The sequence below is a fragment of the Herpailurus yagouaroundi genome, unplaced genomic scaffold (assembly GCF_014898765.1).
Source record: "Herpailurus yagouaroundi ecotype Mexico unplaced genomic scaffold, PumYag 139, whole genome shotgun sequence".
NCBI classification, from domain to species: Eukaryota; Metazoa; Chordata; class Mammalia; order Carnivora; family Felidae; genus Herpailurus; species Herpailurus yagouaroundi.
Window position 1 is genome coordinate 22,333,774 of NW_024412394.1, and position 25,499 is coordinate 22,359,272.

At 38.3% G+C, this 25,499-nt stretch overlaps 1 protein-coding gene across 26 annotated transcripts in view; it reads right to left on the reverse strand.

Moving 5' to 3' along the window:
- The window catches only part of DST (dystonin), a 510,899-nt gene that overhangs the window by 136,705 nt on the left and 348,695 nt on the right, over positions 1–25,499 (reverse strand). For 19 of the 26 annotated variants that reach the window (XM_040473816.1, XM_040473833.1, XM_040473814.1 and 16 more), the window contains 10 exons: positions 16,069–16,197; positions 13,807–13,895; positions 12,697–12,832; positions 6,132–11,615; positions 5,860–6,009; positions 5,458–5,673; positions 5,121–5,270; positions 3,568–3,801; positions 2,189–2,341; positions 278–511 (listed from right to left, as the gene is read on the reverse strand). In XM_040473816.1, the coding sequence (XP_040329750.1) occupies positions 278–511; positions 2,189–2,341; positions 3,568–3,801; positions 5,121–5,270; positions 5,458–5,673; positions 5,860–6,009; positions 6,132–11,615; positions 12,697–12,832; positions 13,807–13,895; positions 16,069–16,197 (6,975 nt within the window). Of the gene's footprint in view, positions 1–277; positions 512–2,188; positions 2,342–3,567; positions 3,802–5,120; positions 5,271–5,457; positions 5,674–5,859; positions 6,010–6,131; positions 11,616–12,696; positions 12,833–13,806; positions 13,896–16,068; positions 16,198–16,304; positions 19,141–20,041; positions 22,760–25,499 lie in introns of those variants that run through there. The other 7 variants (XM_040473825.1, XM_040473826.1, XM_040473830.1 and 4 more) reach the window with 2 other exon arrangements.

Below are 25,499 nucleotides of genomic sequence, written 5' to 3' on the forward strand. Positions count from 1 at the left end.
CACTGTCCTTAAAAATTTTAACTACAATTGATAAGTCCTCATGTATTTCCCAAGTAGAAAGTCTTAGAATCCCACTTAAATTTTTTTTTAAAAGTTAAAAAAGCCAATTCTTTAAGCTTCTGTAGTATTTGGTCACTTACATAACTGGAAACCCAGAATTCTAGTCTCTGGTGCTCAGCATTGCTTACTGCTGCCCGGGAACACTTAAAAATTCAAGTGGCTGTTACACTAATCGTTTTCAACAAAGCAACAGTGTACCATATATTTGAATAAAGACCTTTTCAGTTTCTTCTTTGATTGCTGTTGTCACAACTTTATCCAGCTCCTTTTTTGACTGTTCTGCCTTTAGATTAAGCTGTTCACACTTTAACTTGGCTTCATTAAGTTTCTGCTCAATCAAAGCTTTATCTTCTTGTGACAGCTTTTCACCATTCTCTTTCAAGAAGTTCTCTGTATTTTTCACTATTTCTGCCAAAGCCTGTGCACTTCCTTGCATATCTTTCTGTAATTCCTTATAACACAAAACAAAACAAAAAAAAAACTTATTAAATGATTACCTACTTAATTCTTCCAGAGTTGTAGTTCCAAAAGAGGGTGTGAGCAAGGAGAATCTAGCATACAGAGTTTGACAAAATATAGTCGATTTGAGCTGGTTACTTAAATCACAATATTTAACATAATTCGAAATCTCAAACAGCATTAAAGGAAGGTGTCAGATTTTCATATTTCACAAAGGGATATGGTTTATAAAACACTGAAAATAATGAATTTAATAATATAATCTATACAAATTGGCACACACCAGGTATTCTTACATCATGTGAGCACATTTATAAGAGCTTTTAAATACATGGTAATATTATTTATTCAATTTCTAAACATTTTTTTAAGTTTATTTATTTTTCAGTGAGTAAGAGAAGGAGTGCCCGCACACGTGCATGCCTGAGCCAGGGAGGAGCAGAGAGGCAGAGAGAGAATCCCAAGCAGGCTCCACACTGTCAGCACTGAGCCCAATGTGGGGCTCGAACTCACGAACCGTGAGAGCATGACCTGAGCCGAAATCAAGAGTAAGACGACTGAGCCACCCAGGCACCCCTACATTTATTTTAATATATATCTCTACTCAGGATAAAAACAGAGTAGTTCTCCCAGTGAACTAACATTAAGTTCTAAACCCCAAAGCTCTCTAAAATGCAATGTTTGCTTCTTTGCCCCAGCTGTTACAGCTCCTCTCAGTCTAGATTTCTTTATGGAATTTTTATTCTTCTCTTCCTCCTTTACTTTGCATTTTCGTTCTTCATATTACACCGTTTGAACTTTCATATTATTTTTTCATATTTTTAATTTCAGCCTCAACAAATTATTCTAAAAAGTATTTGATCATGATCTCATGGGTTGGGAGTTCAAGCCCTGTATCAGGCTCCACACTGACAGAATGGAGCCTGCTTGGGATTCTCTCTCCCTCTCTGTGCCCCTCCCCGGCTCATGCTCTCTCTCTCTTTCAAAATAAATAAATAAAACTTGCAAAAACAGAAGCATTTGAACTGAAAGAGACACTAGTTATTAAGCCAATACTATGTGACATTAACTGTGCTAGTCACTTAATTAACACACAGTATTTACTTAACTCTTAAAATCAATGAAGTGTGACCGATGAAGAAACTGAGGCTCGAACAGATTTGGTTATAAAGCTAACAGTGTGGAAGAGTCTGGGATTTGAACCAAGAGCTAACTAGTTACAATGAGAGTGTTCTTTCTCCTGATACCAATATAAATTATATCCTTACCTGCCATCACTGTTTGTTCACTGAAAAGGAACAAATTGTAGAGAAAGAGGAAAGGAATAAGAAGGCGTTAAGAAAGAGAACGAGCCCAAATAAATGGCTATTTCACCTGATGCGCAAGTGAATGAGCTGGGCTTAAATAGATCCAAGTTTTAACTCCTCAGACAAGGTATTTCCATTAGCAACCTCCTTTTGTATCTCCTTCCCTGAGTATCTCACCAAAACCAGTCAAGAAAATTACCTGGCTTTCTTGAAATGGAAATGTAACTCTTGGTATAAAGTTTAAAGCTCAAGCCTGGAGCCATCTAAGTATGTCTTGGCTCAGAAAAGCTAAAACGATTTGGTAATAATAGCAATCAAACTTAACAGCAACATAGACCTGCTGATGCAAAACCAAATTTTACCTCCTGCTTGGACTGGTACTCCTTCAACTCGACCGTTCCATCTCCAATCACAAAGGCTTCTTGGTGACCGATCAGGCGGTTTTCAGTTTGGGTGAGGAGATCACATATCCCTTGGAGTTTCTCTTTGTACTCCTGCTGACGCTCTGCCACGATCTAAAGCGGGGCAAAATCAAAGCATCTTAAATGTGTGCACATGAACTATTGTGATTACTCCTAATTAGAACACACTTTGCAACTTCTAATAGAAAAATCAGAACATATCTTGCAAGATTTTCTGAGTATGCTGTAAACATGATAGCAGTGGGGTAACAAATTGAGCAAGGTGACACAGAAAGTGAAAGCATGTCCCATATACAAAGGAGGAGATGTGTGGATGAAACTGCTCAGCAGAATACTGGCCATGCATATGTGTAAGAGATGGAACCTCTGACCGACAGGAAGAAACATTCCATTTTCTTAAGCTCTTGAAACCTGCGATACACACAATTAATTCTGCAAAAGGATATCAAAACAGAAGTTAGTTGTGATTTGTCTGTGAACATACTTAATACGTGTATATAGGTTATCATGCTAGAGACAAAACCTAGGCGCTTCAAGAAATAATAAAAGCATTTGCATGCAATATTTTTACTTAACCACTATGCCTAATTCCATTCCCACCCATTTGCTCATTATTGTTATTAGATGTAGTATTCTAATATAATTCACTAAACTAAGAGATGAATTTAGTAAATCAATACTAATACTTGCATTTTTCACTTTCCTATTACTCATACACTAGTTATTCATCTGATAGCCACTGATCGTGTTTCCTAGGAGCCTAACACATACCAGGCAAGCACTAAGTATTTTATATTCATTTTTTTATCGATGCTCACAATCCTACCCAGGTAAGCACAGTGATTATTTCCAGTTTATCACTGAGAAAATGGTGGTTGAGCGGCTTGCCCTAGATCACACCCGTCTGGGTGCAGCTGGGACGCACTAAGCAGTCTGGCTCCACAGCCCACACTTTGCACTGCTGTGCCATACTGCCTCCCAGAGGAAGAAGACACTGTAACCTTCTTTATCCATATGTTCATCAATTTATCGAAATTTCTGAGTACTTCCATATTTCCTACTACACGGAAAAAAAAAAAATCAAAACTCCCACTTGAAAACAGTAGTTTCAAGGAGTCACAAAAATCAAAATTAACTATAGCATTATTATGGAAAACAATATTGTTGTATACTCTAGGATCTCTACATTAACCCTCTCCATTAACTGCCTTTCCATATTGCCTTTGCATATTACACCATGATCCTTAGGTATCCTCATTACAGGTTTCGCACGGAAGAACTAAAAACAAAGAATGCCAACTCGACAAAGAAAGGCAAACCTTCTGATCATCAAGATCTTGTTCTAGCTGTAACTGAGTCTCTAAACGTTCCACCTGGGTAGTTACTGATTCCTGTACATCAAGAAAACACTTCTGAGTTGTATTTAACAGCCTCAGCAGTTGTTTGCTTTGGTTGGGAGACAGGTCTTGTGCATATTCCGAAATGAAGAACTGTACATCAAAAGCCGTGGTCTCCAGCTGCACTTTGGTAGGTCCAAGGTCTTTTAACACATTCTGTGAACAAAACAGTACAAGGTACAAAAGGGAGCTAAGCCATAATATAAAGTTTACATCAATAATATTTTTAAAATATGTTTCTTATATCATGGACTGAAGGTTTTATTGACATTTTTCATGATTTGTTTAGTCAAAAATCTATTCATCACCTAGTAGCAGACAGCAATGATAAAATTATTTCAGTACTATGGTAATTAATATTATATGGAAAGACAACACCTGTAAGAACATTTTAATCTTGCCTGACACATTACATTTAAAATGTAACTCAACAAAAAACAAAGACCCAACTTACATATACATGGCACGTTAAAGGGGGAAATCAACATTAAACTATTACTTGCTAATATTTACAATATCCATGTATTTATGGTTGCTCATAAAAAAGCCAATGGGGAATTTGAAACATAAATTCATTGAGTTAGAATTTCAGTTTCTGACTCACCGGCCAGGAGCCTAAGCATCATTCATGAGGGATGCCATTCAAATTAAGAACTTGGGGAGAAAAAAAAGCCATGACAAAAGTGACCACTACATAAATACTACTTAACTATGACGTATTTATAAGAATAATTTAACTATTATGTATTTATGTGACTAATAAATAAATACAAATTTCAAGATGTAAGTGGTGGGAAGAGAGTGGTAAGGCACTTGGAACAGCATCAGAAAGACATCCACAAAGTTGTGATTATTTTACAGTTGTGTCTATAACCATAAACGTGTGTGACACAAACATCTTCTAGAGACAAAGAAAGGAAATAATCATTTTAGATTTAGCAGTCATGTTTTGTTCTACACATTTGTTATTTTATTTGTTTTTTAAGTTTTTTAATGTTTACTTATTTTGAGGGGTGGGGGGAGGAGGAGCAGAGAGAGGGAGAGAGAGAATCCCAAGCAGGCTCCACACTGTCAGTGCAGAGGCCGACACAGGGCTCGAACTCACAAACTGTAAGATCATGACCTGAGTCAAAATGCAGAGCTGGATGCTCAACTGACTGAGCCACCCAGGTGCCCCTACACATTTATTATCTTAAACCCAGAAGTTTTTAGAAAAAAAAATTTTTTTTATAAAGGGGGGTGCCTGGGTGGCTCAGTTGGTTGAACATCTGACCTCAGATCAGGTCATGATGTCACAGTTTGTGAGCTCATGTGGGGCTCTGTGCTGACAGCTCAGAGCCTGGAGCCTGGGCCTCTCTCTGTGCCCCTCCCCCACTCACACTCTGTGTCTCTCTCTCTCAAAAATAAACATTAAAAGAAATTTTTTAATATGGAGGTTTTTCAATGCACTTCATCTCATTTATTTTGATACTTGCCTTGAGAAGTTGCAAACTTTTCTTCACATGTTCAGTATCTTGAACATTCACAATCTCAATATCCTTCACAGATTTGTTCTTCTCTGATATCCAATGTGAGAACAACTCAAGTTTCTGCAGAAACTCTTCGTGGGAAACTGCTAGTTTAGACTAGAAAATAAAATTGCGTGTTCATTTCTGTCAATCCCCAAATTTTGAATTCCTACAAAAAATGGTTCTGTTTCAAGGGCTAATAGTATGAAAATAAAAGACTTCATCTTATGACTAAATTTTCAAACAATCAAAATTCTCTTCAAGACTCAAATTCTGACTCAGTGTGAACAGTTTCAATGCCTACCATTTCAGAGTCAATCGCGAGCGTGACGCGTTTCATCCTTTCTGAAGACACACTGCTGAGGGAAGAGAAAGCAGTCTGCAAACTTTGGTGGCCTAGACTCAATTCCTCAAGCTGTTCTCTGGGGAAGTCACTGGGAAGGGAGTTTAAAAACTCTTCGGCCAACTTCATGTCTTTTCTTAAAATAACAGCAATTGGAGCCAATCCCAATTCAAATGTCTGCAAAAAATATATATCCCAGAACTATTCAGTGAGAAACACAAATATAACTATTATTTTATATGTAATAGCATATGTAGCATATTACATATTTAGAATATAATAAATAAAATAAGCACAATGCTTATTTTTTCCAAATTAACACCAGCTGACTACCATTCATAATAGGCAGCAGACAGTTCTCACCTCTAACTGTTTAAGTTGGTTCCTCAATGTTTCCAGATTATTATCCAGAGACTCCTGGTTGTCTAATGGGGGCTTCATATCTTGAAGTAAAGCCAAATACTCGTGCATTTTTGATGTGTGCTGTAAACACTGCTGTAACTCACTGGAAAACTAAACACAAATTTGGACATGTTAAATCAATAGCCTTTACATAGTTTTTCAAAGCAAATAAATGGGATTATTCCCAAATGCTTCATGCAGCTACTGCCATTTGAAATGTAATATCAACTTACTTGTTCCATTGAGCTATCTCCTGAAGTCACTCGTTTTGACCCTGAAATACTTTCCAGATGTTCTGGGATATCATTGCATAGCTCCCCCAGCTTCTCATCACTCGGCAATGCCAATGCACACGCAGTCGGGTTTTCAAGTCTGGTATCTTTTAGGTTTTGTAAATTACGGGAACAGTGGTTTCCTTCTTCACCTTTAAGATCATCAAGAATGTGTGACTTTTCATCCACAACCTCAGAAGCAGTGGATGATTTTTGATTCAGGTCTCTGACCTGTTCTACTTTCTCTGAATATGTGTCAGCGAGCAGCTTATAGAAAATATTTTCAAGTTGCAATGGAAGTACTTTGGATGTAATACCTCTTTTCTCGAGCTCATACTCCACCTGGGTTAATTCTTTCATCAATTCAAATGCTCCAGTAATTTTCTGGCTATACTCATTCTGCTTAAGTATATTAAGGAGAAACTCAGACTTAAGATTGGCAATACAGAATGGATCATCTCTACTCTCTGCTTTTAGTTCTGGTGAGTTACTCATGGGGGAAACTCTAGAACAGTCACCAATTTTAGAATCACTGGGCACACTAGATGCTTCTTTTGCCAACTGTAATGTGTTTACCCTTTTAATTAAGCTTTGAATTAAAATTTCAGTGTCTGAACAGACTGGAGATTCTCCAACTTCTTGAGGATTCATAGGACCTTCTTCCAATCTACTTTCTACACCCTCAACAAATACTTGAGATGACTCAGGAATGTGAACCTCCTTTTCTTGGAGTCCTAGAGACAAAGCTTGTTCTTTTTGCTGCTGTTGCTCAATTGCTTCCATCTTACCATGAATTTCTGAAAATAAGTAGTCCGTGCTTAAAGGGTTACTGGAGTTATCATTTCTTATCACATTTGTGCAGAGTTCTGGTGACACAAAATCAGTATTTTCCCCAAAGTCTTCCACGTTTTTAAGAGGAAAGATTGAAAGTGTGCTTTCATTCCTTTCTGGTGTGAAGTGACCAACTTCTGTTCCCCCTTCTGAGGCACTTTTGTTACTACAAAGATCATTCTGTTGGGCCGTCTCATTTAGAGGTGAGACTTCCTGGGTAAGAGCTGTCTTCTCTTTTGCATTATTTATTCCAAACTGTATGTCTTCTTTCACAGCAGGGGAAGCCATTAGAACACAGCTTGGTATATCTCCATTTGGTTTCAATACATCTTTTGCTTTTACATCTTTGGCACAATGTTTTAAATACGTGAACAGGTCAGATTCTTTGTCAGGTCCATCAGTGAATGAATCTTTCTCAGTATCTGTATTCACTTCAGACAATGGAATGTCTGAAAGAATATCATCACTGATCACATTGGAAATTGAGGATTCAAATATCTCTTCAAGATTCTCAAACTGAACAGGACTTTTGTTGACCACTGTTTGTAGATACTGTGGTTCATCTGCAAGAGTTACAGTTGTTTTTTTCAGGCTTCCTTTCACATTATGTTCTTCACTATCTGTGACTGGTGGAAATGGAAATTGATCATTCACTAAATCAAGATTCTTCCTTGTACTTTCACCAGGCAGAGGTCTGAGAGACCTACTCTCTTCTTCTAGCCCTTCTCTAAGCACATCTCCTTTACCTGAGCACATTTTATGAACATATGTTTCATCTTCTATTAGTATACCATTTTGGTCACTGTTCTTTTTAACTAGGCCTCTTTCAGGTACTTGATGATCTTTGGCACTTACACAGGCTACGGATGACAAATGGCTTTCCTCAGCAGGTTTTCCTGTTAAATCAGGCTCAGGACAAATGATTTTATCAAAAGGAGAGGAGTCTTGAACTGTCACATTCTCAAAATACTGATCTCCACCTTTCACAGTGTCAGCAGACTCTGGCTCTTGAATCAACTGAAACTTTACATTCATGGGATCCTTATCTACTTCAGAAGTCGAACAGGTATTAGTATTATTTAAAACACCTACAGAGCCAGAGGTGTTTTCTGATTCAGTGTCTTTAGTGACAGTCAGCAATATATCCTTAAGAGCCATGTCATGATTCAACAGGTCTTCTTTGCTTTTTCCAACAGCCTCGGGTGTACATTCTGGAAGGTTGCTTCTTTCAGTAACTAAGCTATTTTTACTAGTTGATTCTAGTTGTAAAACATTTACACTTTGCTGTTTTTCTGAACAACTGTAGTTGTGCGCTTTATCCGGGAGAATTACCTTAGTAACACTTTGATTTTCACGACCGTTTTCCTTTTCACTTACTGTGGTGGCACGCAGCTGGCTATTCATACCCTCATCTTGGTATGGGGGCTTTCCATTTTCACCTTCTACTCCTTCTTCACTGTCACCATCATCATCACCAGAATTGTCATCATCATCCTGATCATTACTGTCACATACATAATACCCATAACTGTCTTCACTTTGCACAGAATCTAAATGCTCAGTATCAGATTTAAATTCTTGTTCAGCTATATGTTCTTCTTGTCTCCTTCTCCAACACCCAGTGTCATCAAATGTTGGAGAAGCACTGAAGCTCTTTTTTCCCTCTACAATTTCATAATCAGCCAATGAGTCACACTCATCACCTTCAAGGCTGTTTGCGCTTTCACTTTCTGATACAGTTTCCAGCAACTGTCCATTGTCCTTGTCTGAGTCAGCTGAATTTGAGCGTACTCTTTCACCAGAATCGAATTCAGCTTTCTCAGTACCTGTGAGAAAACCCTGAGGAGACCGTGTGTCCTCCCTCACACTTAAGCTATCAACCAGTGCTCCCTGGGTCACCACAGAATTTTCAATCTCTTTTGAAACATCATAAAAAACATCACCAGGAGGAGCAGCCCCATCATTTTCCTCTTGCAGTGTGGCATAGTCCTCAGGCTGTAGACAATCACAATCATCACCTTCAAGAAGCAGAGAATCATGGTCGTCGTCTTCAAACAAGGGGGTATCATAAAAATCATCATCACTATCTGTGTCTGTTTCTGTCACACTGTGCTGATCATCCAGCAGTGACGTCTCATAGTCACCGGCGCAGATAGTTTCTTCAAGCAGCGATGTACCACAGATACGAGATGGGTTGGCGTTATCAGTGTCACCCTGTGGAGTTGTGGCACAGGAGTACTCTTCCACTTGGGACTCATTTTTCCCGGCTTCAGGTTTCTGCTGAGAAGCAGCGTGCGGTTCTTCATCCTCACCATAAATATCTGAATTATATTTATCACTGTGAGATGGTACCTGAGGATCACTGTCACCTATATTTAAAGGATTTTGTTGACAGTGTTCTCCCTGTAAACTGATATTGATAGCTGCAATTCCCAGAAACTGGTCTTGAAACTTTTCTCCCATTCTTTGACCCGATAACATGGTTTGGTCACTGAATGACAAAGTAGAGTCTTTACATTTGTTTCCATGGCTCTCTGTGGTATGTAAATCATTAAGACTTTCCTGATCATTCCTCAGTTTATCATGACTTAGCAAGGCACTCAGCCTGGGAGAATAGTCAAAGGTTGTCAAATCCCTGCTTATATTATCTTCATTCTCTTTTTCATTCAAATCACTGGTTCTACTAGTTTTTGATTTCATAATAGGATTTGTTATCGAGTCACTTGCAAAGTTTTGAGTATGTTTAGAATGACTACATTCACCTGCATCTTCATTTATTCCAACTTGACTTTGATTTTCACAGTTTTTGTTTTCAGAGTCTTGTCTAAGCATGCTAACTGGTACAAGTCCAGGCTGTGTTAAACACGATACAGAATTGGGAACACGCACACTGGATGAATTCTTAACTTTATGATCAGTTGCTATTATATTTGCCAGGTTTTCTGACTGATGAAATTCACTACTGGTAATGTTATTTCCCATTTCATTAAACTCTTCATCTACGGCATTCTTTCTCTCCTCAGGGATTTCTTTACACTTAGGTTCTCTGCAATAACATTTATCAAAACTAGTCAGTGAAGCTACACTGTCATCCCTTCCTTTACTTGGAGCATTACTCAGAAATACACCAGGGAGTCCTAAGACATCAAGACATTCTTTTACGGGTGTGTCCTCAAACTCGGCACTAGAGCCTTCCAGTAGCATACCAACAGCTTCATTCAAGTCTCCATCGTATAACAAAAGCCTCTGCCCTGTGTTTGCATCCATATAGCTATTTATCATCAAATAAGACAGGAATAATTTTTTAGTTTGTTCCGAGCTCTGAGTTGCCACTGGCTCTTCTCCATCAAAAACATCCTCTTCTTGCCTGTAATCATGGACTGTGGATGGTTGGAATTTACAAAAAGAGAGCCATCTTCTGGCATTTTTACAAGCTTCTAAATCTCCCAAATCTGGCATTTTATCAGGCAGTATTATACTTTTTAAAATCGATGCCGTGTTATTATCTATAATTCCCAGCTGCTTAGCAACATCCAAACCAATGACTTGAGAAGTTTCTGGAATATAAAGAGCAGCTATTTTCTGCCTGCCATTCAGGATTTTGTATGCCAATTCATTTGTAATCAATTCTTGCTGCAAGGAAGAAGATGTAGGAAATATTTCACCAGAGTGAGGCCAGATGAGTCCCACATAGCCTCGCTGAGCCTCTAGTACCAAAAGAGCACTGGTCGAAGTTATGAGATCACACTGGACCGCTTCATCCACGGTTAAACGTTTAGCAGGATTTGAGTGGATGATTCCACCTGTTTGAACCTGATATGTGAGAATACTGTTAGCCGTGTCTCTGTCAATCACCCCTTCCATCAAAGCTTCTTCAACAGTCATTCTCTGACCAGAATTGCAATTGATCAGACCTCCAGAAAGCAGCTGTGCCCCTAATAACCTAAACATGGTTTCCCGGTCTATGAGACCTTCATGAGCTGCCCTTAAAATGCTTATGTTTCTTCCACATTTTAATGTTATTCTACCTCCTTCTTGTGGTCTCACAGGTAGAAGCCGCATCCCAGTGTTTTCCTGTAAAATACTTCTCTGTATAATATCTACTAAAGACACCTTCTCAGTGGTGCAGGGGTCAATAAGATCCTTACACATATTTTGCCTCTCCAGGACTTTAGAAAATAACGCTGAAGAAACCAAGTTCTGTTGGAAAGCCTTCTGTAGGGTCAGCTGTTCTCCAGTGGCTGGAATAACTAGAAAGCCAGTGGAAAGTAGTATCTCAAGCACTCTGATGGCCATAGATTCTGATATCATGCCTTGAGCCAAAGCTTCCAGCACTGGAACTGTGGTAGATGACATGGTGGAAATGATCTCCTTTGCTTGATTTAGTTCTTTGAGTTGGCATAAAACTTGTTCATCAATAAGGCCATGACTTTCGGCATCTTGGAGGTCAAAGCATTTTCTTAATTCTGGTGAAATCAGACCAGAAATCATCAGCTGTGTCTCAAGCAACCTGATTCCTGTGTCATAGTCAATAAGGCCTCTTAAAACTGCCTGAAAGACTGACAGGACTTCTCCAGTTGTCTCATCAATGGTGCCTGCAATCACTTTAGCCAGCTGAAAGGAAAATACAAAATTCTCAGGTCAGTGTGTGAGCCAAGGGTGGGCAGAATTTCATGAAACTTAGTTGGCATTTTTTTTTAATAAATAATACACTTCAACATGAAAATCCTCTACTTACCAAGGCGCAGCAATGCTGTGAATGTTAGGCAGCTCAAATGCACAAGTGATCTATGTCAGTGATCTATTCAACAGCACAGGATGTGATAAAAGCTTTGAAAACAACATGCATCTGTGAATTGAAAACTTAATATTGTGTACATTAACAAGGTTAGTGAGGACACAACAGAGTAAATGATGATAGTGAGAAAACAGAACACATACCTAAGAAGGCAAATCATGCTCTCTGCAACTGGGTGAGATTAGTCGACTGACATGAAAGAGAGTATCAAACCCCATGCTATTGATGTTTACAGCATACAGACCTTGTTCGCAGACAGTAAAAATGAACCAGAAAAATTGTTACATACCCCCAAAATGTGACAAGTAGTGTGTAAAGTATTCCAGGGAGTAAGGAAATTGAATATAAAGATAACTGTTTCAATACCGAATATTGTGTTGCAAATTGTGAATATGTATTGTCACGTTTCAAAAGTTTAAGGACAGGCCAAATTTTAAGCGATTTCTGTTATATTGTAAGAAGATGCTAGGGCATCCTCACCATGGCAAATGGCCCAGTTTCGCTCAAATAAATCTCATGGTTATCTCTAAAAATCAAAAAAGTTCCTAACATTCTAATGTCATCTTTAGAGATGACTCCAAGTTACTTTATACATAGTAAAATACCTAATATAGCAGACGAATGGCTTTTAAAGAGAAGAGTTAGAAAAATGAATGATTCTTTTCTTTTACCATGCAAGGCAGAGATTAAGATGTCACAGAAACTGATGACGGCAAGTGTAGGACTGCATTTAATACACAACACTAAGATCTCTAAATAGTTAGATAAATTCCATCCATGTTTTTTCCATGTACACAAATTCAAGGTCATTTCTTCCTCATTGACATATATTTCTACAACCATGCAGTAAGGCTAAGAATCTTGAAAGAGCATCGTGTTTTAAAAAAATTATATTACCTTCTCCTCTACCTTTGTATCTCCTAAGGTTTGTGATTCTTGTAGTTGTTTCAGAGATTCACTGAAGAATGAATTATAACTTTCTTGAAGAGATTTCACTTGTTTTTCCAATTCATTTCTTTCTTCATCTGTCATTCTAAAATAACCAGAAAGTATGAAAAAAGGAATGCAAGGCTTCAAGTGATGAAGACGACATAATAGGCTCAATGATTTTGCAAAGTAGAATCCTTTTCTAAATAAGCACGTGGTCATAAAATAAACCCTCAGATACAGATTGCTCAAGTCTCAGAATGACTGTGTATGAAAATTAAGAATGGCCCTTACACATCCAGGAATCCTTCTCTTGCCTGAGAAACAGACTGGAGGAAAGGATATGAATTAATAGATCAGCACTTCTCCAGCATATACACATTCCTAAAATAACAATTGCTGTTATCCGACAGAGGGAAATATCCTACTGTTAGTTTAACACAGAAATGGGACAGAAAGATACCATTACTCAAGATGAAACTTGTTCAGGCTGAAGTATGAATAAAGATAAAAAATTTACAAGGAGATTAACCTGATTCTCTAAGGTACAATATAAAGTCATTGTGGAATGATCCTGGGGACAGCCCCAAAAAGGATTTAAGAAAAGGGTAGATTTCTTCCCTACCTGAGGCACTAGCTGAAATAAATGAAGTGCTCTTTTGGAAAAAGTGGGACCAAACTATGCAAAATCAGGTTGCTGCAAGTCTCAGCAAAGAAAGTGAACAATATATCCACACACATTTTCCGAAAAGTAAAGTCACAGAGAATACTACTTAGAATTACTCTTGCCTTAGAATCTTTACTACTCACTAGCTACTGATCTTTAATCTCCCTGAACTCATTTTCTTCTCACTAATATCTGGGAACAATAGGTACATTTCAGGGTTTTGGTAAAAACTATACGTGACTAAAAGTGACAATTAAATTGCTAAGTTTATAGTTGCATGTTATTATATTAAGTAAATTTCTAATTGACTTCCATTTTTTAAATCTCAATTAAAATTTATCAGCTTTTGCTCTGTTGAACATTAACATCACTTCTCTATTTTGAATAAAAGAGCTAATAAAAAACCAACATACTTGTCTCCATGTTTTGCCAAAAACAGCTGCATGGTTTGAAGTGCTTCAGATAATTGTTCCTTCTTAGTTGAGATTTCTTCACTGGAAATCTGCAAGGTTAAGAAAACATGCTCAAACTCTCCCCCTCATCAAGACTAGAAAATAGTAATTTTTAAACATTAATCAAGTTTTAATTAAGATCCAGATGAAGGGACTACTTTCTGGGTGGCACAAATCAATAACCAATCAGTGATTACCAGTGTACAGGCCTGAATAAGAAGAGTACTTTATTTAGAATGCCAATTAGGGAAAGTCTCTCTCTCTAACCATAATGTCATCATTTTCATAGGCAATAATACTACTACATCATATGGTTGTCACATTTGTCACAGCCCAACAGTGAATAAAGGTTGCCTTAACATCCCAAGTGGCCAGAGATTTTCCACTGGCCCAACATCATCCTTGCATCAAAAAGATACATGAACGTGGAACACTACTCCAAAAGAGTGTCTTCTTTCTCCCATGCTCTTGTATACCCTGCTCTTTTTGAAAAAATGATGGTGAAAGCATTAATCTGTAGATATGCAGACCAAGATTAAATATTTTCGATTTCTAAACTTTGCAAAATTCATCTATGACAGAGGAATAAAATGTATCTGTTTAGGGAAAAGCAAGAAGTTGTAACATTTTTTCCCAATTACGCAGTGTATTACTTCTGAATACTTTCAGAAATGGACTGCCACTCTTTTAAACAAGCAGAAATGAGAGGAAATGATGGGCAAATGAAAAGTCTATTTTCTCCCAATGTACTCTATTCAGAACAAAGTCAACTTAAAGTCTGTTTTTTTCATGATTACAGGTAATCATGAGGCCATACTGATTTTTAATACACACATTTATTACATCAAATTTTCTTAAATTTCACTTGACACAAAGGCAATCTTTATTAGAGATGTAGGATTTAGGGCATGATCTGCATTTAAAAAGTGTCCACTAGATCTAGTAAAACGAATTTAGTGAAGTTTTGGGCAATTTAAAAGTGCAGAATAAGAAAATACCAAGGTTTATCATCCACATTTCTCAAAAGAAACTTGTTCCCCCAAGAAATCCTTGCTAAGGTTTATGTTCATATTTTAGTTCTTTCTCTGATGGGGGGAAAAGGAGAAAATAGTTTAAGCTAAATATTTGTATAAAGTTGCTTTGACGGTTTGGGGTTTCAGACACCAAATGCAATTGCTTGCCAACTTCTGATTTCTTCCACACTAATATGAAATACAGTATGTAAGACTATGAGCTAATATGGCTTTATTTCAGTTGAATACTAATCCAAGTATATACTTGGGTCTATATACTTCTCTAAGGGGAACCCCAGATAAGTTACATCTGCCCTCGTATCACAAGCAAAATTAGACAAGACACTGAAGTTTTCTATTTAATTATGTCAGTAATGTCTGTTTCAACTGATGACAACTGAACACTGATGCAAAGCTAGAAGAGGAAGCTAATGAGAGCCCCATCATTTCCTAGGGTCAGGCAGCGGCAGGAGGGCAAGTTGAGAAAAATGCTGCTTAACTTAGTGGAAACTTTTTTTTTTTTTAATACAGCCCCAATTCCGGTGTCAAGGCCAGCATCATCAACACTGGACCTTAGCTATTGATGCCCTGAGAGATTCAAGTAGCACCTTCCAACGGCCATCACGGAGCACTAACATCTCACAAGCTGCAGCTATCCAACTAGTGCTGAGCAGCTGGAGAATACAGCCCACAGCACAGAAGAATTCATTTAGGTGCGGGAAATAATCTAGAATTTCCAGTGACTGACTAGAGAACACTTCTTTGTAAAATACAAAGCACAGCTAAATTAAATCCTCAAAAATGTTGATATCCTAGTTTGTATTCGTTGTTCCTGAACCTTTTTGTTAACCTTTGTGAGAACGAGACCATATCTTTATGATAAGGAGTGCATGGATTTAATCTGGGCACAAAATAGGATGACTCTGCTCCTTAGCGACTCTCTTCACTATAATCAAGAAGCAGATCTAACCATTAGAAGAAGCACTAATAGTAAGACTAATAGATGTAGTTCAGGCTTTGGAATCAGAGACACCTCTTCTGCTGCATACTGTAATTCCTTGGGCAAGTTTAACCTCTCTGGCCATCATTGTAATTGCCTATAAAATTGGGGAAAATTAAGGTAAAGAACTAAAGTGGTTTTTTTAGTTTGACTGCTTCAACTCAGTAAATTCTACCATTATTATGATTAAACCAGAACCTCAGTGAATACCTTTTGCTTAGAGAAGGGAGATTTTCCAGCCTTCTCGTCATCTCTCAATGTCTTGGTGATATTTGATACCCATTTCTGTAATTCTTTGGCTTTTTCAACATGTTCTTTCTTTTCTTCTTCCAGTGACTTCTGACAAGTGTGAGTGGTAAAAAAATATATATATTCCAGTAAATGATTGAGCTCTGAAACTGATCTCTCCGCAGAAAACAAGAATGTAGAAATATTTTTTCATCACACCAGGTTACTGAGTATTTTATTCATTTCCTTAACCATGTTTATCACATCACATAGCAGATGTACTTCCAAAATGTTTATGGTGGCAAAGGAAGCTGTGACATTCTATAATCATCAGTCTAAACTCCCAGCTGGTCTACCAATATGACAAATAAACTCAATTTTATTCATGAAGCACTAGAAGATCTTTGAATTGCTGCTGCCTTTGCATTCGCATTACAATCACAATTGTCTTCACAGAAAAGTATCAAACAAGTGAAAGCTGAAAGAGGCGTGAATGTGTACACACATATGAAAAATACACAGAATGAAGAAAAATCTTTCCCCCTTTTCCAACACACAATGTTACTTTTAATTACAGACTCCACCTGCATATGGGAGATTGTGGTAAACATTTAATATGTAAAGAAAGTTACAATGTACAGAAAAATTAAAAACTTTTTCACTTTTCAAGGCCATCTGAAACACAATAGCTTCAGGGATGTGGGAACAAATTTACATCTTTCTCTTTGATTCTATGGTGCTTTTTGAGGTGCTCTTTCAATGAGTGTAATGGATCACTTAACAAATGGGAGCCCTAACCTCAGGCTGGATCTATTCAGTGACGAGGAATTCTGAAAAAAGGATGCTATGAACTTGCTGGAGTTCATCAAGTGTACCCCATATTCTAGATAAAATACCTTTTTTTGGGGGGGGTAGACAAGACTAACCTAAAAGCCAAAGGAAACCATTTTGAAGAAGAGTAAATATTTTGTGACTCTCAATTTAAAAATTATTCTCTTCTGAACAGTCAGCCATTTCCAGCCCTCAAGAAATAAACAGCCCTTTTGAGTATGTGACATAGTTGCTAGACTGTCTATTTAACTCATGTCGTCATGCTCTGGACAGATATGAAGTAGACAGCATTACCCCCATGCACAGTTACTTAAACACATGCTATTATGAAGAATAGTAAAGGCTAGAAATTCCCGTCATTAAAGGTTCAGATACTTCTAAGAGTTTAAGTCCTGTGTGAAAATCAAAATCAGCTTTTTCTAAAGCTTCTTTGTATGTCAACTTTCTTTTTGTTTGAGGGCATATTATATTTCTGACCTGGGACTTTTGATCTTTGAGTTTCGTAGCAATGAAAACATCTATAATACCCACTTGCAGAGCCTCTTCTAGTGACAGCCGGGAATGAACCTGGGGCTCTATCAACCCCCCGGTCAAGTACTGGAATTCCAAACATCTCATTCCCATTTCCTTACTGATGATATTTGCATTCACAGCCTCCGCCACTGACATCACTTTGTTAGTAACGGGATGGCCGATCCCCGTGATTACTAAGTCACACTGTCGCAGCTGCTGGGCAAACCCCTCATCAACAAGGCCTCTGTGCAAAGCTTCTGCCACTCGGTACTTTTTGCCGGTGAGAGGATCAATTATGCCCCCTGTGCTGACTTGGGCTTCAAGGCATCTGAGGGCAGTAATCCGGTCGACCAAATTTCTGCGGGAGGCCTTTAGGACAGAGATCCTTTCCCCAGTAGTGGTCAGCCAGTACCCCGCAATAGGACTGTGCAAATCCTTCTTGGGAACCAGCCGGCTCAGCAGGGAGTCGGCAAGTTCTGTAAGTGTGATGAGCCCTTCCTGGTACTTTTTGACCAAGGCTGTGTCAACTGTTCCCTGCTCCATAGCCTCATTGATATTGAACTGTAATCCTGTTTTAGTATCGGTCAACATATGAGAAGGATGCCCATAAGATTCAAAAAACGTGGCTTCCTTCCACTGATACTGTTGCCCTGAAAGCTCAAGATAGGTACTTTTGTCAATTAGGTTTCTCTGGAAAGCCTCATATGCAGTCAGTTCTGCTCCTGTTTTAATATCTACTACAGAAATCCTATGGGTCTTCCCTACATTGAGATTGGAAATGCTCCTCTCCCCGAAGGGAAACAGAAAGCACTGGCAATCTACATCAAACACACACATCCGCAGTAGTTCTGAGTAATAGAGAGCTTGCTTGTTATTGGGATTAGGAAAAACTCTCGTGTTGCTGGATGGCTCGTGTAAAAATTGGAGGATGGCATTATTTAACAAGCCTTGCTGCACAGCAACTTCGGGAGGAACGCGGATGCCTCTCACAGGGTCAATGACGCCCCCACTGGCAATCTGGGCCTCCAACATATGTTTACCTTTTTGTCTGTCAAGCATTCTATTTTCCATAGCTTGGAACACTGACAATGTCTTAGAAGAATATGAATACCCCAGGGCTGCCTTCTCTGCCTCAAGGAGTCTAATTTTGAATTCGGGGTCAATAACTCCTTCAAGGATCGCATCTTCAACAGAGTAGGTCTGACCTGAAATGGGATTGATGATAAAGCCTGTTGCGGCTTGAGCTTCTAAAAATGCTAAAGCCATCATTTTGTCTATTATGATGTTCTTGGCTGCCGAGGCAAATGAAATCTTTTCTTTTGTGGATTCTAGATAAAGCCCTGCAATTGAGGTGGCTCTCGTCAAAAACTTGCTAAGAGTTTTCTGAACTTCGCCAACGGTCTTGAGACCAAGTCGCAGCTGCTCTACTGTTTTCATGTCCAGAAGCTTAGCTTCAACCAACTGCCTGGCGGTCACAGTGTGCCGGAGACCTTGGAATTTAAATTCATCGTCCCTAACTGAACACACGTGATCGCCATCCAAATTCTGGAAGGTCTCTCGTTCTGAGCCTTTCTTAATAAACTCTCTCTGGAGTCCACCGGATGCTCTGCACCCTTCCAGCGTCCATTCTTCAGCACTGGGACCTGGGTTCTTTTCTTGTTTTAATGTGGTGACTTCTGTGTGCATATCATACTGCTTGCTCTTAGCTATCTGTAACAGGAATTCATGAGACGTTAAAGGCCATCTAAAGAACGTGACGTCACTTTACCCATCCTTAATCCAACTATACTTCCTACAATAACAAAAATAAGTAATGAGAAGAAAATTTTCAAAACAAAGAGGGTTCAGGGACAAGTAATATTATTTTGAGAGTGTGAGGTTTACCCGGATGACAATAAAGGTGTTAAAATGGTATGTTTAGGGACACCTGGCTGGCTCAGTCAGTAGAGTGTGTGACTCTTGATCTTGGGGTTTTAAGTTCGAGCCCCACACTGGGTATCGAGATTACTTAAAAATAAAATCTTAAAAAAATGAAATGTTTAAAAAAGATGAAATGTGTCCCCAGAAACTGTTAGAAATTAAAGTGAACTTCTTGGTTTTCCTAGCTTTTAAAACAAACAAAAAAACATTCTTCAGGGGTGCCTGGGTGACTCAGTCGTCCGACTCTTGGTTTCAGCTCAGGTCATGACCCCATGGTTCCAGAGGCTGAGCCCTGGGGCCGACTCTGTGCTGATAGCATGAAGCCTGATTGAAATTGTCTCTCTCCCCCTCTCTCTCTGCCCCTCCCCTGCTCACGCATGTGTACACTTGCTCTCTTTCTCAAAATAAACATTCAAGAAAAAAATGTCCATCAGAATATAATACCATAGATGTCACAGTATAACTATTACATCTGTGTATTTGATCTCAAACATTTAAAAACTAAAGAATGATAATTTGTAGTAAAGATTCAAGTCAATCACTAGAAAATGATAGCATTAGTTTCTACCAGAACTACAAAGGGCCAATCTTGCTCAATGTTATTAAAAAAAATTTAGTGTAGCAGAGAAAGAAAACACAAGAGGAAACTTGACATGAGGTAGCTGATAAGGTCTCAGAATCCAGAGTATACCTCTAAGGGGGCCAAAAGCTTCGCCAGGTCCATTGCACATTTGTCATCCTGATACCTAACCGGTGGCCTGGAATTGTACAGAGCTTCATCTCTGATCTTCTCGATTTCTGACAGTTTTGTAATAGGGTTTGCCTCATCGAAAGTTATCTGTAATTCAGTGCTTGTCTGCGAAAAATACTCAGAGTAACACTGCTGGCTTTTCTCTTTCTCAAGCGGTGCCCCTGATGGCCAGAATTGGACTTCCTTTGGTATCTGGTCAACAACCCGATGTTGCCATTTTTCCTCTGATTGCTGTGACTCTCGCGTCCTTCTCAGCAATGGAGATCTGGTCGCTGGGCGAAGCTGCCCCGTGTTCCTACAGGACAGTTCTCCGGTGTGCTGACACTCCTTTACTGCCATCTCAAAATCCGGGTTGAAGGTACAGTCTTTGGCTGGGTTCTTTTTTTGGATTTCACACTGGAGCAAAACTAACTGATGCTCGTGTTCCTTTATCTGTTGATCCATCTTTTGCTTCAGGCGTTCAACTTCACGTTTCTGGGCTACCAGCTCATCTTCAAGTTTCCGGCACTTTTGGTAATGATCTGCTTCCACATTCTGCCCTCGTTGCATTTGCTCACGATACTGCTGAAGCTGTCTTTCAAGTTCTCTAATATTTGTCTCACACAGCTTGGCGTTCTCTTGAGCCCTGCAGTTTTCTTGCTGGAGAGACACAAAGTCAAGCCGGATGCCTGAGATATCCTTTTCAGTGATAACTTTGGAGTCCGTTAACTTTTCCATCTTTTTCCGAAACTCCTCTGCTGAGCGTTTGAACTTGTCAGATTCCTCCTGAAACAGAAGCATCTTTCTGTGGGTCATCTGCTCCTCTATGGTCTTTAAGTGCAGCTCGTCTTGTACCTGTTTCAACCTGTTATTTAACTCCTGCACCTGAGCCTGCTGCAGCTGTACCTTCTGCTCCCCTCGTCGCTTCTCCTCTTTGGAAGCGGTCAGCTCTGCACTCAGGTTTCTAACCTCCTTCTCAGTATTCTGGATGATAATGTTCTGCTGGTCACACTTTTGCTTAAATTCACTGACTAAATTTTGACTTTTGGCCAGGTCTTCTTCGAGGCATTTAATTTTTCTATGGAAATCCTGTTCTGTTCTTGTCTGCTTATGCAAGTGTTCGTTTGTGTTGCGTAGCTGATCTCTAAAACCATCTGCCTGAATTTTCAGGGCCTCACATCTTTGCTGGATAGCCTGTTTCTCTAAAACCACATTCGCCGATTCGGCCTGAATTCTCTGCATCATTAACTTGGTTTCATTATTCTGCCTCGTGAGCTCATCGACCTTTTGTTTTAGCGTTTCTGCACACTCATTACTTTTCTTCAATTCTTCATTAAGCTTCTGGATCTTATCATTATTTTCTTTTTCAGCTTTAATGTTCTGGAGCAACTGTACATGGCTTTTCTCAAACTGTTCTTTTAGATGATCCGACTTTCTCTGGCAGAATCGTACTCTTTCATTAGAGGATTCCTTCTCAGCCTGAAGAGAATTCACTTGTGAATTTAAATGCTGAATATCTCTCTCCGCTACAGCACGGGTCCTAGTGATCCTGTCTACTTCTCTTTGCAGCTTCCCTTTTTCCTGTTGAAGACATTCTAATTCCAGTTCATAATTGTGCTTTATTTTCTTAAGATCATTAGCTTCCTGCAAAACTTCTTCAGCTTTGTCTGTGGTTTGGTTCAACTGCCTACTAAGTTCTCTGAGCTGTTGAGAATACCCTTCCTCCACCTGATCCTTCCTTTCCAACTCTAACTTCAGGCACTTCAGCGTATTATTTGTTTCATCCAGTTTTTCTTTTAGCAAACGAGCCTTTTCCTCAGACGAAGTTTTTTCAAGTTGAAGGGCACTGAGTTCGTACTTCAGCTCTCTCATGTCTTTTTCGGCCTTTCTATTGGCGACGGTTAGCTCATCTACCTGCTGTTTGAGTTCTTCTGTTTTCTGTTTGTCTGCTGTTCCCCTGTATGACGTAGCCTGGGCAACCGCACAGGCAGGCGACGTGTCTTCTCTACACGAATACTGCATTTCAGTTATTCTTCTTCTCGCTTCCCGTTCAATTTTCTGCTTTTCTTTCAACTGTTCCTCTGCTATCTGTTTTTGAAATGTTAGGTCTTTTTCCATCTGCTTTATCAGCTTCAAGAGCTCCTCCTCGTTGTCTCTCTTTCTTCTCAATTCTTCCATCAATTTATTTTTTTGTTGTTCCAGGTCATTGAGACTCGAATCTTTTCTTTTAAGATGATCTTCCAGGGTCCTCCTGGTGAAGGTGTTCTCCTCTAACTGGTTCCGGAAGTTCAGGAGGTTTTCTTCCACCGCTGCCCTCTTGGCCTCGGCCTCCAGGGTCAGCCTTCGCACCCGCTCCAGCTCCCGTTCTGCAGCCTCCTTCTCCCTCACAATGGTCTCCAGCTCCCTGCGGTACTGCTTGGCCTCACTCTCGGCCCTGATTTTCTGCAGAGCAATGTCTTCTACGTTTCTCTGCTGCTTTCTCAATTCATTTTCTGCAGCCTCCTTGACCTTTGGAAGTTCTTCCTCTGCTCGAGACTTCTGCTTCTTTAGTTCAGCTACCATTCTCTCCAATTCACTTATCTTTCCCGTAAGTTTGCTATTCTCAATCATTGTTGCCTTTTGACGCTGAAGCAGATCTGAATATGCCCCATGTTCAGAAGTCTCCTTACACTTTTTAATCTACAAGAGATGTTTAAAAGTGTCAAAGTGTTCTATTCAAATTTATCCACAAAAACCTGAAGCAATGCTCATAAAAGTACTTATAAAAACAAGGGAAACAAATCGCAGAACAAGCACCACCACCACCTTCCAGAGAGGAAGCTTCAGAAAGCTGGCAATGGGAAAAGCGAAAAAAAAAAAAAATCCTTCATGTCAGATTTGCTAACCCAAAGAATCTTTTCTTGTCTCTCAAGAACAATTTCATTTTAAAAATTAGCTAGGCTCAAGATTTTACAGCAAGAAAGGAGGGACCTCACAAAACATACAGCATGACCCCAACCTTTTACAGATGAGGACACTGAGGTGCAGGGAGGTCAAATACTTTTGAAAACCCTCACAGCAGGTGAGTGACAAAGTGGGAAGTAAGACTCACAACAGCGCCCTTTCAGCTTTCACTCACAACTTAGTCCTACAAGCTAAGAACATAAAGGAACCGAATGACAATTAAAAATTTAGTTTTCAATATGTCACCCAATGGAAATTTAAAATGATATTTACATCTCTCTGTTTTATGGTTAAAGAAACGAAATATGGAGTTTTGGTACTACTTTAAAGAGTCAAAGCAAGAAATAATACTTAACATGGGGAAGGAGGAAAATTATATAAAAACTTGTAATTTCTCAAGCCAAATTCCTTATTTGTTTATACTTGCCATATTATGAGAATTATAATAATCAGAGTTGCTAATGCAAAGGCAGCTATAGTCCCTTTAGAAAAGATGTGCTTCATATACTCACAGATTTTGTTGTTGTTAATGACATGTCTCATATGAATCCACCTTGACAAGTTCCTTTAGATACTCCATAAATATAAAGATATTTGTTAAATACAAATGCTTTTAAAAATATAATTAGGGAGTCAGCTCCAATGTATAGAATAAAAAAAATTATTTTTCAAATGATAGAAGAATCAGTCTCAGCTAGGAGGAATACATTCTGCATTGACTACAGGACTACATGATCAGGGCTAGTATATAATTCCAATTTAATTTCTCTTTATTAATACCATAAGACTATTAGTTTCATATCACTAACTCAAAATTATCATAATTAGAAACAATTTAAACAGGAGTAGAAAAATTATTCTAGGTAGCAGATTTTTTTTTCTTTGAGAGGCTTTGGTGAATTTTAAGAATTTAATTTACATCACAGACCACACATCTTATACCACTTCTTCTAATTTTTGATCCCCAATAATTTTGACAAGAATATCAGTTGTTTCCTGCTAACCTAAATATGGTTTCTCCTAGTAAGAATGAATATAAAAACAAATCTCATCACAACCTGCAAAAATTAGTGCTCTATTTTATTTTGTTATCAGGATCAACTGGTGACACTGAATCATGCTACCTGTTTAAATATCAAATTTTCAGATTTTTTTGAGGTGATTTCTGTTTTGTTTTTGTTTTTTTTTTTTCATCTCAATTCCTTATCAAAATCTTTTAAAACTTAGCTGTTGCTAAGAGGTTTTGAGCTGTTTTTTTCTTCTGTCATGTTCTGAGGTTAGAAAAATGAAAAGTCAGAAAGGACATGCTGTCCTTTAATCCCATCAATTAATGCTTGATATGTTTTTCTCTCAACACAGATTAGAAAATCTCTTTATCCATCTAACACCCATTATACTCCACTAACATTTCTTTAATTGGGTTTCATCTTTTGAAATTAACTTGTATCCCTCTTTGATTTTATGTTTATTATTTAAAAAATTCTGCTATCAGACCAAGACATCCAATGTAGGTCTTTGCAGACTGTTTCCTGGGTCTGAAAACCGAACTACATATCTTTTATAAGACACTGCATTAATATGATCCTTTATTGGTGAATTTTTAATCAGGAATGTGTTCTATCTATTTTGAGTTACAGTCCCTGCATGGTCCTCCATAAATTCTATTGTTTTGACTTTCAATCCAATACGAATCTTTTACATTTCAAAAGATGACAAGCCTAATTTGTATATTATCTCAGGCTTTCTGAAATATTTTTTGGTTCTATCAACTTCTAGTATTATACTGCATCAGATAAACTAAGCAAGGTGGCTCATGTATGTGCAAATCACATATACACTATTAAGAAAGGAAAAGGACTTATATTTAACTACTAAATATGCATCTAAAAGATCTACATATCATTTTAAGTGGAATCATATCTCTCAAAATCTAAAAAGGTAAAAAAAAATTATAGATGTTCTTTCACTGATGAGAGATGTATACTGATTATTTGGTCACAAATATTCTGGTTCTCCTTTCTAAGTGCAAAGAAATCTAGTTATAAAGACTTGCAATTAGCTACGTTAGTGAATTAGTTGCAGAAAACTGTTAACTCTGAACAGACTAAAATAGTAGAAAATAAAGTAACATCTATTAGACATTCACTACCATTTACATTCTCTCATTATAAGAAGTGTTAACATTAAGTATAATCATCTTCAGAATTATCAACAGCCTAATTTAAAACAGCTAATGCCTCGCAATTTATTTACTTTAGCATTCTGTCTACTATTTTTGTCTGTTCTGAGGTTAGGCATAGAAAACATATTAAGATAATAAAGCATAGCATTATCCCTTCAAAATTAGATACAACAGCCTTTTATGACAATGTATTTTCATCAACTGCTTGCTCTACTTCGGAATATATTTTGTGAATGTAGAATAAAAACACAGAAATCCTCCAAATTAGAATGGTACTTAGTCTTTTTACCATTC